The sequence below is a fragment of the Scyliorhinus canicula genome, chromosome 4 (genome assembly GCF_902713615.1).
Source record: "Scyliorhinus canicula chromosome 4, sScyCan1.1, whole genome shotgun sequence".
NCBI lineage: Eukaryota > Metazoa > Chordata > Chondrichthyes > Carcharhiniformes > Scyliorhinidae > Scyliorhinus > Scyliorhinus canicula.
Genome location: NC_052149.1, coordinates 57,024,093 through 57,036,958, shown reverse-complemented (window position 1 = coordinate 57,036,958; position 12,866 = coordinate 57,024,093). Strand labels below are relative to the sequence as shown.

The window sequence follows — 12,866 nt, the reverse complement described above, 5'->3', positions numbered from 1 at the left end:
TGATGGGGCCAGGGGTGCAGTGTGGAAGGCAACGTATCGGGTGGGGGGAGCTAATGCGGAGGGTGGAGCTGAGATGCAACTCAGGTTCATCATGTAGCCTGTTGGATTAGGATAGGCAAGGAAATACCCATCTTGCTAACAGCTCTTCTCCTCTCCCCCACCCCTCCCTCCATGCAAGAGGAACCTGCTCCAGAAGAGTCGGGGCTAGCTGGGGAGCCGGCCATACAACAGGTGGGAGGTGCGAATGACGCACCGCATCAGGCCGCATTTATACCATCAGCGCCTGTCCTTCAAGCACCTGCTGGACCAAGCATGCTGTCAAAGACTTTGTCTGAGTAGGGAGACCGTGTGCCACCTTCTAAATATGATGATGCACCTGGAACTGCGGGGGCATGAAGGACGACATGCCAATGGCCATGAAGGTGATGCTCATCCTGAGCCTTTTTGCCTCGTCTTTCCAGGCGTCGAGTTGGAACCTGGCAGGTACCTGCCAGACATTCGTGCACAGGTACATCCACACCGTTATATGCCCGGGCAGCGGACTACATAAACGTTTGTCTGGACGAAGCCCAGCAAGGTGCCTGGGAGCAGGGTGCGCTGCCATTGCTGGCATGCCCCAGGTTCAGGAGGTGATAGATGGGCACATGCCCCCCTACATGCATCAGCTTATGAGGGGATGCTCTTCATCCATCAGAAGGGCTTCCGCCTCCTGAATGTGCAATTGGTATGTGACCGGCAGCTTTACATAATGTACGTCTATGCCCGCTACCTGGGCAACACGCACAACATGTATATCCTGGTGAACCTGTCGGTTCCTGGCACCTTTGAGGCACTCCCTCGGGTGAGATTTGGGTCTTGGGCAACAAGAGTTATCCGCTGCGGTCGAGGATGATAATGCCTGTTCAGAGGCCCGGACCAATGCGGAGAACTGTTATAGCGATGCCCATGCAGCAATGAGGAGCGTGATTGTGCAGTGAATCAGTCCCCCAAGGACGGATCTGAACCCTGATGCTGTGAGGCAGCAGTGCTGATCACTGTGCCACCATGCTGCCCCATTGTTGGCCCGGTCTCCTGCACCTGAAGGTGGTTGGACACCTCCAACTGTGCCTGCAGGCACTGGAAGGTTGCTGACACCCCACTTCTATAGACCCTGGCTCTGTGTCTGCATCTCCACCAGTGATGGGATCATTTTTTCCAGAAGCACAAAGCCTGCCTGGGCTGCAGCTAATTCCTGGGATTGAGCAGCCCTCCAACTGCCCGCTCCCTTGGGAATTCCCACCATCACCTGATGTGCCACAGCATGTTTGACGTGCGCACCAGAAAGTGTCCCAGGAGCCTCTTCACTAAAATGCCCCACCAAGGGGCGGTGGAGGGAACAGGAGACAGCTGTGATGAGAGGTCAGTGTCGTCCCCGGACTGGTCCTCCGGGGTGTTCTGGAGTTGCAGCTCGGAGCGGGGTAGACTGGGCAGGCTGGGTATGTCAGGTGGTGATCCTGCAAGACAAAACACAAGACACATGGTGAGATCCTGGGTAGGAGTGGCGTATGGGGAGGGGTGACTCACTTGCAAGATGCATTAGGGGCTCACTTGCTTTACCCATGCCGACCTCCACCTGGGAGATGGTCCTCTCTCCCACCTCCCTGGCTAGCTCCATCGTCCTTGCTCAGCAGCGGTTAGGATCCTTAGGTCCAGGTCACTCCCTCCGGTCTTCTCCTGTTCCCAATGCTTATGGGCTGTATTCGCCTGAGGGGACAGATAATGGGCATTGTGAGACATTTGGCCGTGGGTTACACGGGGGGGGGGTGGGGGTTTGTGGCTGCCGGTATGTTTGCATAAGGCACCCTGCCAAAGGGGACCATACAGGTGTTGGGGTTTGGTGAAGGGGGGATAGTGTCATTGTAATAAAATAATAATAATCTGTATTATTGTCACAAGTAGGCTGACATTAACCCTGCAATGAAGTTACTGAGAAAATCCCCTGGTCACCAAACTATTGCGCCTGTTCGGGTACACTGAGGGAGAATTCAGAATGTCCAATTCACCTAACAGCACGTCTTTCTGGACTTATGGGAGGAAAGCGGAGCACCTGGAGAAAGCCCACGAAGAAACGGGGAGAACATACAGACTCCGCACAGACAGTGATCCAAGCCGGGAATCGAACCCAGATCCCTGGCACTGTGAAACAACAGTGCTATCCACTGTGCTATTGTGCCGCCCATAGAATCATAGAAAAGTTACAGCACAGAAGGAGGCCATTCGGCTCATCTTGTCCATGCCAGCCCAAGGATACCCAGATGGCCTTTCTAATCCCACTTTCCTGCACCCAGTCCATAGCCCTGGAGTTTACAGCACTTAAGGCGCAGATCCAGGTATGTTTTTAAAAAATTCAGGGTCTCTGCCTCCACCGCCAACTCAGGCAGAAAATTCCAGACTCCCACTACCCTCTGAGTAAAAATATTTTTCCTCATGTTTACACGACACCTTCTGCCACTTATAATGAACCTATGTCCCGTTTTTCTAGAATTCTCCACCAGGGGAATCAATTTATCCTGTTCATCCTATCTCTTCCTCTCATAATTTTGTACACCTCAATTGAGTCACCCCTCAGCTTTCTTTGGTCCAAGGGATGTAAGGGGGAGGTGGGGGGGAGAAGGGATGAGGGATGGGAGTACGGGGGTGGGGGTGAGGGACAAAGGTGATGCTGGGGGCATAGAGATGGTCACTCACCTGGGCTGACCGAAGGACGTCCTGCGCTACAGGTCTGTCCGCTGGTGAAGCCCACAGCATCTGCCACCGCCGCCCAGGCCCGGTTGACGTCGGTGGGCGGTAGCCTCCTGCCCATCCCGGGGAAGAGGGTGTCCCGCCTCTCCTGCACCCCATCCTGTCCAGCTCACCATCAGTTAACCAGCCTTCCCCGGGATTCCCGACGATTACAGCACAGTCTATTCTGTTGCAGGTGAATGCAAAAGTGGCATAGGTTGACAATTGATCGGGGGTGCACTGCTGGTGTGTGATTGTGTGCGTGGGGGCTCAAGGACCCCCCCCCAATGGGTGAGTTGGGGCATTGTGGGAGTCGCATTGTGGGGTTGAGAGATCGGTCCGCCATTCAAAACATGTGCCTCGATCACTTCCTGCACTGAGGAGCACCATTCTTCAGACACCCTCAGTGCAGGAAATGTGGATAGGTGCGATCTCGATGGAGCGTTCCCGACCTGCGGCCAAAAAAAGAGTGCCGTTAGAATGAGGAGTAATTCCCGGTGCTCAGAACCAACTCTGTTTTTGTTAGTTAAATAGCGGCCTTAATCTCTGAAACTGAGAATTTCCCCCATGGTATTTTCAGAATCCATAGACCAGAGTTATACTGCCACCTGTTGGTTGTATTCTACCCAGCGACGAAGGACCATTTTAAAAACTTGCTGCAGCACGGTGGCACAGTGGTTAGAACTGCTGCCTCACAGCGCCATGGATCCGGGTTCAATTCCGGCTCGGGTGACTGTCTGTGTGGAGTTCGCACTTTCTCCCTATGTCTGCGTGGGTTTCCTCCCACAGTCCGAGGATGTGCAGGTTAGGTGGACTGGCCATGCTAAATTGCCCCTTCGTGTCCAAAGATTAGATGGAGTTAATGTGTTACGCGGATATGGTGGGGCCTGACTCCAGGTAAAATGCTCTGTCAGAGGGTCAGTGCAGAATCAGTGGGCCAAATGGCCTCCTTCTGCATTGTAGGGATTCTATGACTCTGTGACAGCAGAGAGGCTGCAGTTTGTGTATTAACTGTAAGGTGATCTGCAACTTTTGCCCTTCGTGTTTTTGAGTGTAAAATTGTCAACCTATGCTACTTTTGCATTCACCTGCAACAGAAAACACTGTGCTGTACTGGTCCATGTAAAGAAGGTATTCAATACAGTGCCTCCACAGACCTGTGAGAAACATTATAGCTAATGCAATAAAAGGGACAGTAGAAATGTGGACACAAAGCTCCATAATGGTCAATGGATACTTTTCAGGCTGGAGGAATCTTTGTAGTAGTGTTCCCCAGGGGTCCTTATGGGGACTGTTGCTTTTCCTGATATTTATTAATCTAGATCTTGGTGTGCAGGAGACAATTTCAAAGTTTGTGGATGATACAAAACTTGGAAGTAATGTAAACTGTGAACAGGACAGTGGAGAACTTCAAGAGGACATAGACAAGTTGGTGGAGTGGGCAGATAGGTGGCAGATGAGATTCAATGTGGAGAAGTGTGAGGTGATACTTTTTAGTAGGAAGATCATGGAGCGACAGGGCAGAATTCTCTGTTTGGGAGACTATGGGGTGAATTTTCCACCACGCCAGCTGTGTGTTTCTCAGCTGTACACTGTCGCTAACAGCGGGATTCTCCGTTTCTGCAGCTGGCCAATGAGATTTCCCATTGTAGGCACGCACGCCACCGGGGGGGGGGGGGGGGGGTGCTGCCGGCACAGAGGATCCCACCGGCAGAGAATTCACCCAGTGTTCTCTCACCGGAGCTGAATTGCTTGTCAATGGGAGCACAAATCAGGAAACAATTCAACATCGCTCACCATGCAAATTTGTACACGGCAAGGAATAAGAGGGAGTTTCATGCTTGAGTGATTTTGAAGTGCTGAGCTGGTAATTGACTGCACTTAACTCTCTTCGATAAACAAGGGTCTCATTTCTGGGGGGCTTCTTGACAGGGATCTCATTTCTGGAGTATCTGTGGAGATTCTCCTATCTGTGGGGATCCCTCTATTTAGGGGTCTCTGGGAGGTGGGTGGGTTTCACGCCTGTCCTTGGAGGAAGGGTGGGACCCAGAAAATGCAGGAGAGCTGATTTGTGATGCAGTGGTGGGAGGTTGATTTGTGTGTGTGTGGGGGGGGGGGGGGGGGGGCGGGGGAGGGGGATAGCCAGCCACAGGACTTCGCTATCGGACTGCCCGCTCAAAATGGCCACCCGATAACGAGGGAATCCCTCTTAATCCTCACGATGCATAAATTTTGCATGTCAAAGGATAGTAAATTACTTCCTCATCTGCGCTCCCAGCAATCCACTTCCGCCGGGATATGTTATACCCACAAAAGGAGAATGTCACCCAGTATCTCCGCCAGTGCGGTATTCCTTCTGTATGCCCTGGAATGCCAGCCTTGATTTTCATCATCAACCCCTGGATTGGGAATTCAGCTCAGAACCATGTGACTCAGAGATAAGAATGCTATCCACGAAGCCACAGCTGACTATCCTGCTAGAAATTGACTCCAGTGTGCTGTTTGCTTTTCTTAAAGCCTTATTAGCCTGTCTTACTTTTTCAATGATTTGTGTGCACGCCAGAGTGCTTTTTTTCTTATTCCAGTTGGCCACTTATTTTCCGAGGAGTATGTGATCTCCTCTGTCTTCCTGCCAAAATGTACCACCTCACACGTGAAGGTTATTTGCCAATTCCATTTCCATTCTGCAAGTTTAGTGAAATCTTCCAATATTTTGTTCCACTTTTCCTCTGTTCGTTACAACCACAGTCTAGTATCATCTCCAAATTGTTATGTCACTTGTTCAGATCTTAACCTTGGCTCTACAATGCAGCACTTTATCCAAGGCTTTTTGTAGATATAATGGATTATCTCTACTTCTTTGCCCTTATCTACTCTTTCTGGGTTTTTTTTTGAAGAATTCTATAAATATGGTCAAGTATAACCTACCTTTTTGAAATCCCTGCGAACTACGCTGTTGCTAATTTTCTTATTTTTTAATTTAATTTAATTTAATCTTTATTGTCACAGGTAGGCTTACATTAACACTGCAATGAAGTTACCGTGAAAAGCTCCTGGTCGCCATATTCCGGCACCTGTTCGGGTACAAAGAGGGAGAATTCAGAATGTCCAAATTACCCAACAGCACGTCTTTTGGGACTTATGGGAGGAAACTGGAGCACCCGAAGGAACCCCACGCAGACACAGGGAGAACGTGCAGACTCCATACAGACAGTGACCCAAGCCAGGAATCCAACTTGGGACCCTGGAGCTGTGAAGCAAAAGTGCTAACCACTGTGCTACTGTGCTCCCTATTGCAGCTTTGCGTAACAGTCTACTTTTTTTCATCATACTATCATCAATAAATATACATTAAATATCATTGCATCTTGGCAAACAGGGAGTTGAGTTTAATAGTTTTGCTGCAATAGCTCTTTTTTTACACATGTTTGCAGGGTGCACATGAGTTCTACCTCCATTCAGGTTGTCTTCTGACCAGAGCTATCATAAATCCAAACACAAAATTCCACCTCTAATAAAGTGTAGGGGGACAGAGCAGCAATGAGCCTGTTTACATAGATTCTGCTGCAGGAAATAGTAGTACCCTGTTCTCCCCCCCCCCCCCCCCCCCCCAAGTGAATTTATTTTTTAATAACTTTTGAGCAACATTGACACCAAAAAAGAAACTGCATTTATGGTTTACTGTAAGTCAATGTAATTCACCGAGTACATTATTGCATTGTTTTATATTTCCAAAGCTGATCCGATTAACATGGTGGACTAGACACAACCAAACCTGTACCAATGATATAAATGACTCCTCGAACCAGACAAAGACCGTTGCCGAATCTGTGGAGAGTAACACTGAAGTGCAATCTGGTACAGAGGACAGAGGTCTACGTGAAACAGGTAGATGAGTGTTGATTTAAAAGACCGTGCTGTGAAATATTGTGGTATATCTCTCAGGAAGTGTAAGTTTGATCAGGTTAACAGAGCGCTGGGATCTTAGTGAAGAATAGGACCTAAAGTTATTCTCCTCAGCGAATGAAATTTAAGGAATGAGAAAGAATCAAAGGAATTATGGAGAAGCAGGATGGATCCATATCAAATTAATCACAGAATGGAAACAGGGGTCAATGAGATTAGGAGAGAAAGAAAGCAAAAGTAAAAAAACCTTAAAATTTGAAAACTGCGGGTGGGATTCTCCTTTGGCTGACGCCAAAATCACAAATCACGATTGGGCAGAGAATAGGTTCTGACACCAAAATCGTGGCCTTGGGCCCACTTTGACGCCAAATCGCAATTCTCTGTCACCGCGACAGCGGAGTCAACACAGTCAGGAACGCATGTACAGTAAACACCAGCCTGACCCGGTAATCTCCGCGATTCTCTGCCTCCGATGGGCTGAGTTCCCGATGGCGTGGTTCACTTGTGCATTTTAAAAATCGTGAAAATGGTGTCATGGCTGATGAGGGAGAGAGAGGAGATAGGACACTGAGAGGCGCAACCATTAGCTGCTGGGCTGGACACTGGCCTGGTCGGCTGGGTTGCGGGGTGGGGTTATGGGGGAATGGAACATGTGGCCAGGGTGCCCCCCCTCCCCCCAGGGGACTGGGGCGGTGTGCAGCCATGAACTTCCATTGCTGCGGTCTGCAAGGCAGCCATCTTGCTGTGTCCCCCACTGACCACCCACTTTGGCCCCTGGTTCTACAGAATGACACCGGCCATATGAGTGCCCCACCGCCGCAACCCATCTCCCTTCACACTTGAGCAGCTTTGACGTACCCAGCTATGAAACTAACAGAAAGCACTTAACTGACTTTTATGTGGTCCAGGAGCTGTAAATCATTGCTAAATGTTTACAAACATTGTGGTAGCTCAAAGCACTCAAGAGTGAAGAGAGATTAATGAAACAATTCAAACAGCTGGGTGCGTGAGGAAGCTGTCAATCACACCCTAGTGAAGGCAATTTCACAGAGAAATTAATGAAAGGCTTGCAGATTAAAGATCTGAGGGGATTTAAACCCAGCTGACTGGTTTTCTCTTTCCTGTAATGGATAGGTGCTGCTTCCTCTGTCTGAGCCAGCAGGTGTATTGCGCTAGTGAGTTTTAAAGCAGTGATTTTTTTTCGCAACCTCTGTCTGAACTGCTCTCTAGCTTCCAGGCAGATGGGGGTCTCTTTAATTAGGGGGTCTCTAGTGGGGGGTCTCTCTCATTGGGGTCTCTCTAATTAGGGTGTCTCTCTAATTCGGGGCTCTTGGTGGGGGGGAGGGTCGGTGGGGGAGGTGCGCGATTGCTATGCATGGGGGAGGGCCGCCACTGGATCTCGCGATCGGGTTGCCAGCTCAATATGGTGGCCTGATAGCCGGATTCCCCAGGGAATCACTCACAATCCTGGCCATGCATAACTTTGCATGGCGAAGGATTAGTACTTGCTTGCTGATTTGTGCTCCCAGTGTGACCGCATGCGAATCAGGTGTGATTTAGCTCTGGTGAACATTAGGGTGAACATTCGGGTGAATTCTCCGCCTTCCCAGCCGTTTTTTTTTTCGGCAGAGCGCCATCTTTGCAGCAGCATTTTCTGTTCCCGGAGCTGGCCAGTGGGATTTCCCTTTGTAGCTACCCCGCGCCATTGGGAAATCTACAGGCGGGAATGGGCTGCCGACGGAATGGAGAATCCTACCAGTGGAGAATTCATCCCATAGTCTCCCAAACAGAGACTATGTGTGGGAATGAGATTGAATGGTTTAAATTGTTCCTTTTCTGGACAAGAGAGATTGATTCACACTGTGGTTAGCACTGCTTCCTCGCAGCGCCAGAGACCCAGTTTCGATTCCGACCTTGGGTGACTGTCTGTGTGGAGTTTGTATATTCTCCCCGTGGGTTTCCTCCGGGTACTCCAGTTTCCTTCCACAGTCCAAAAATATGCTGGGTACGTGGATTGACCATGATAAATTGCCCCTTAGGGTGGTGTTGCAGGAATGGGCTGAGGTAGTGTGGCCCTTCGAAGGGTCAATGCAGACTTGATGGGCCAAATGGCCTCTTCCTGCACTGTAGAGATTCTATGATTAGCACTGCAAACAGTGATCGAATTAATATATTCCTGCCCTAATGTTCTGTGGCAAGATTAGTGTGAAAACCCAGCAAGTTCTAAAAAGTAATGGGGAGACCATGGGCTGGATTCTCCATTCTGGAGACTAAGTCTCCATGCCGGTGAGAAAACGGTGGCATTTTACACCAGGAAACTGGCGCAAAACGGTGACCGATTCCCTGTTCCGGGTGGCTAGCAGACAGGCAAGCGTAAAGCTCCCTGCTCTAGCTGCCGATATGGCCTGGGGAGTTGCAGGGTCCGTGGGCATGCATGCACACAGTAGCGGCCTGTAACGGTCGCACCGTACTTAATGGTGGATGCCACTCGCGGACCCGGCCTGCAAAATAGTCTCCCCCCCCCCCCCCCCCCCCCCCCCCCCGCAGCTGGCTCGCGCACCCTGGACCACCCCACCACAGTGCCCCCAGCACCGAATATGACCACCCTTGCCCGCAGATCGGTTCTCCCCCGACTGTGGCGGCACTGGACTGAGTCCGCAGCCGCCTCACTGAGTTCCCGATGGGTGGGACCATGAGAGACCCACGCCGTCGGGAACTCGGCCGGTCAGGGACAGAGCATCGTGGGGCGCGCCTCAACCAACGTACGGAGGCCATGGATACGGCGCGTGGCGTACTCCTGGAGTACGTCGTTTTTCAGGAGGCTGAGCATCACGAAAGCAGCGCCGCCCCCGATTTCAATGCAACAGGGATTCTCCGCCCCGTCGACGAATGTGATTTTGGCATCGGGGATCAAAGAATCCAGACCCATATGAGCAAACGTTTGTGGAAAGGAAAAGGTGGTGTGGCGTTATTCAACCAATAATTTTTAACACTGTGTGCATCATTAAAACACTGTTACGTTTCCAGCAAGGTTATTATTGTCCCCCCAGAATTTGTCATTCATTAATTCATGTCTTTTGAGATACGTAATTTCAGAACAGCTTGTTTATTGCAGCTGTTTATTTCATTTAATTTTGTTATTTATTTCAGTGGCACTTCCCCGGTGGAAGAAAATATTTTTTTGTTTGTGCAGCCTCAGTGCACAGCAGAAACCTGAACTGACAAGAGAAGAAATGGATGCCATGCAGAAAAAGTTAACCAGCATTGAAGAGAAGCCATTATGGCGAAATATATGCAACATAAACGTTCTTATTTTGTTGGCAATTAATGTATTCCTCTGGGGATACTTTGGATAAGAAGAACTTTGGGGATTTTATTTAGTGCAGGATCTGTTTGGTTTCGAACAATACATTTATGGCAACAGTAAGATAAATATCCACTTTTGTCATTCTGATTGATGCAGCTAACAATTGTTTCCACTGTGCCGGACAGTTTTGTAAAGTTTAAAGTGACACTTTTCCGAATAAAACAGTCGCATTGCAATTATAAAGCTACTGGGAGCATCCCCTTCCCGGGGATGAAGTATTTTTCAAAAAGAAAAACAGTATTTTATATAAAAATGGAAAAGAAAACCTCATCTTGCTCAATTTTCTCTTTCGCATTCTCTTCAATGTTGTTGTTTAAAGTTTTAATTTCACCCTTCCTGTCTTATTTATTCTAAACAATTAATTGTTGTCACCACCCCCTTCTTCTCCATAAAATATTTGATATATTTCCCTCAAAATCAGTAAAGAACCATTTCTTTGCTTTTGTAAAATTAATATCTCATTAAAATGTCATCTCATCGGGGCATAATTCTTAATTTTCAGGGGAGGAAGTGGCACAGTGGTATTATCACTGGATTAGTCATGTATGTGTACAAATCATTAAAGCTGGCAAAGTAGATTGAGAAAGTGGGTAAAAGAAACATACAGGATACTGGTTTACATAAACAGAAGCAAAGGATGCAACAAAGAACCTTTATAAAGCATTGGTTCACCTGTCCTGGAGTATTTTATACAAGTCGGAGCTTTGGGGAGGGTGATGAAAAGTTTGACAAGAATGGTTCCAGGTATGAGAAACTTCAGTTCCGTGGATAGATTGGAGAAGGTGCGGTTGGTGTTTTTAGAGAAGAGAAGGTTGAGATTAGATTTGATAAAAGTGTTCAAATTCATGAAGGCTCTGGGCAACGTAGGTGCAGAGAAACTGTTTCCACTGGTGGAAGGTCAAAAACCAGACGACATCAAAATAAGGTGATAAGGAACCAGGCTTGGATTTTACCAACATGCCGTGGGTTATGACATTGTGGCCAAATGCAGATCCTGGTCCCACACTGGTGCATGATGGGACTGCAGCATCAGGTTTACCACTGGTGGCAGGGACAAGGTTGCTGCTGAGAATACTGTCCAATTATAAACCTCGGTCTGCCTTTCTGAGCTGCTGACCCAATCAGAGAGCCAGCAGATCTGCAGCGTCAGCAATGCCACAAATAGAGAGAGGTAGCCATTGTTGGGAGGTTGAGAGGGTGCCACCATGTTGAGGCACCCTTGAAGGAATGATAGGAAATTATTGAATGTCCCAGAGCCATGCAGGCAGGTCCCAACCATGGGCGGGCGTGGTGGAGGGAGGGGTGATTGGCAGCTTTAGAGTTGTTAGGGCAGCCATTGCTACTGAGGGACATCTCAGTGGACTGTGAACCCCCCACACAATGCACCCAACCTTGCTGGGAAACTGCTGTAATCTACTTGTTATAACCCTCATAAGGGCCATGGGGAAACAATCATTGATCTCCCCGTGGAACTCATGAAATACAAGTACTCTAGGTCAGAGAGGTGGCAACCACCTGGGGCTCGTTAAGGCAGGGGATAAAATAGTAATAATAATCTTTATTGTCACAAGTAGGCTTACATTAACACTGCATTGAAGTTACTGTGAAAAGCCCCTAGTCGCCACATTCCGGCGCCTGTTTGGGTACACAGAGGGAGAATTCAGAATGTCCAAATTACCTAACAGTACGTCTTTCAGGACTTAAAAGCAGGCCCACCTCAGGGCCTGATCAGATCTATCCTCCCAGCAAGGTCTGCATTGGGAGTGAGATGCTGGACTCAGCCTCTAATTGTAAATAAGTGAATGCATTCACCATCCTTATGAGTTATTATAGTACGCATGCAGCGGAGTCCATTCCGCCTCAGTAAAATGCTGGGAGGGACATAAAAGAAGTGGAAGAATTGCGGGGCCATGGGGCAAGGGCAGGGGTGAGAGAGTGATTCTAACAAAACAGCTGTTACAGTTAATCACCATGGACAGGATGGGTTCAATGGTCTCTGACATTTTTAACTACAATTTCCTATTTGCATCTGTGTACTCATTCATACACATATGTATTCATATACATTTATACACACCCATTTATCTACACATTTGTACACATTTATACATACACATTTATACATACACATTTCTGCATACACATTTATTCATACATATTTATACACACAGATTTACATGCATTTACACACACATTTCTACATACACATTTATGCATTCACATTTTTATACACACACAGTTATGCATAAACATTTATGCATACACATTTATATAAACATATATACACAAATTTATTCATACACATATATAGACACACATTTATAGATGCATTTACACGCACATTTATTCATACATATTTATACACACATTTATATGCACACTGATTTACATGCACATTTACAGACACATTTCTATACACATTAATACACACATTTATTCATACACATTATATGCAGATTTATACACACATTTATACACACATATTTATGCACACACAGGCAGCGTGATTTTCTTGCCTTGTAGACAAGAGAGAACTGCGAGGCGGGCTGTGCAACAGGGCCAAGGGTCAGGGGCCAATATGCCCATGAAATGAAGGTGGAGGGGTGCTTGAAGAGTGTGGGGGTGTGCAGGGCAGTTACGTGGGTGCCTCTGGGAGGTTGGAGGGGTGATAGGTGGAGGTCCTGGAAGGGAGGGGGTGCTGTAAGGAGGCTTGGGGGGTGCCTGAAGAGGGGAGATCCACAGGGACCCCATAGCAGGGTGTCCTCACTTGGGGGGGGTGTGGGCTAGTGTCCATGTGTGTGGGGGGTGACATTGCCCATGGCTGGGGATTATT

General features: G+C 48.2%; 1 protein-coding gene across 1 annotated transcript in view; it reads left to right on the top strand.

Moving 5' to 3' along the window:
- slc5a9 (solute carrier family 5 member 9) overlaps window positions 1–10,208 on the top strand; it is a 98,163-nt gene extending 87,955 nt beyond the window's left edge. The window contains exons 13-14 of the mRNA XM_038794306.1: window positions 6,498–6,648; window positions 9,817–10,208. Coding sequence (XP_038650234.1) covers window positions 6,498–6,648; window positions 9,817–10,022 — 357 coding nt within the window. The 3' untranslated portion in view covers window positions 10,023–10,208. The remainder of the gene's footprint in view (window positions 1–6,497; window positions 6,649–9,816) is intronic.
- Window positions 10,209–12,866: the final 2,658 nt, after the last annotated feature.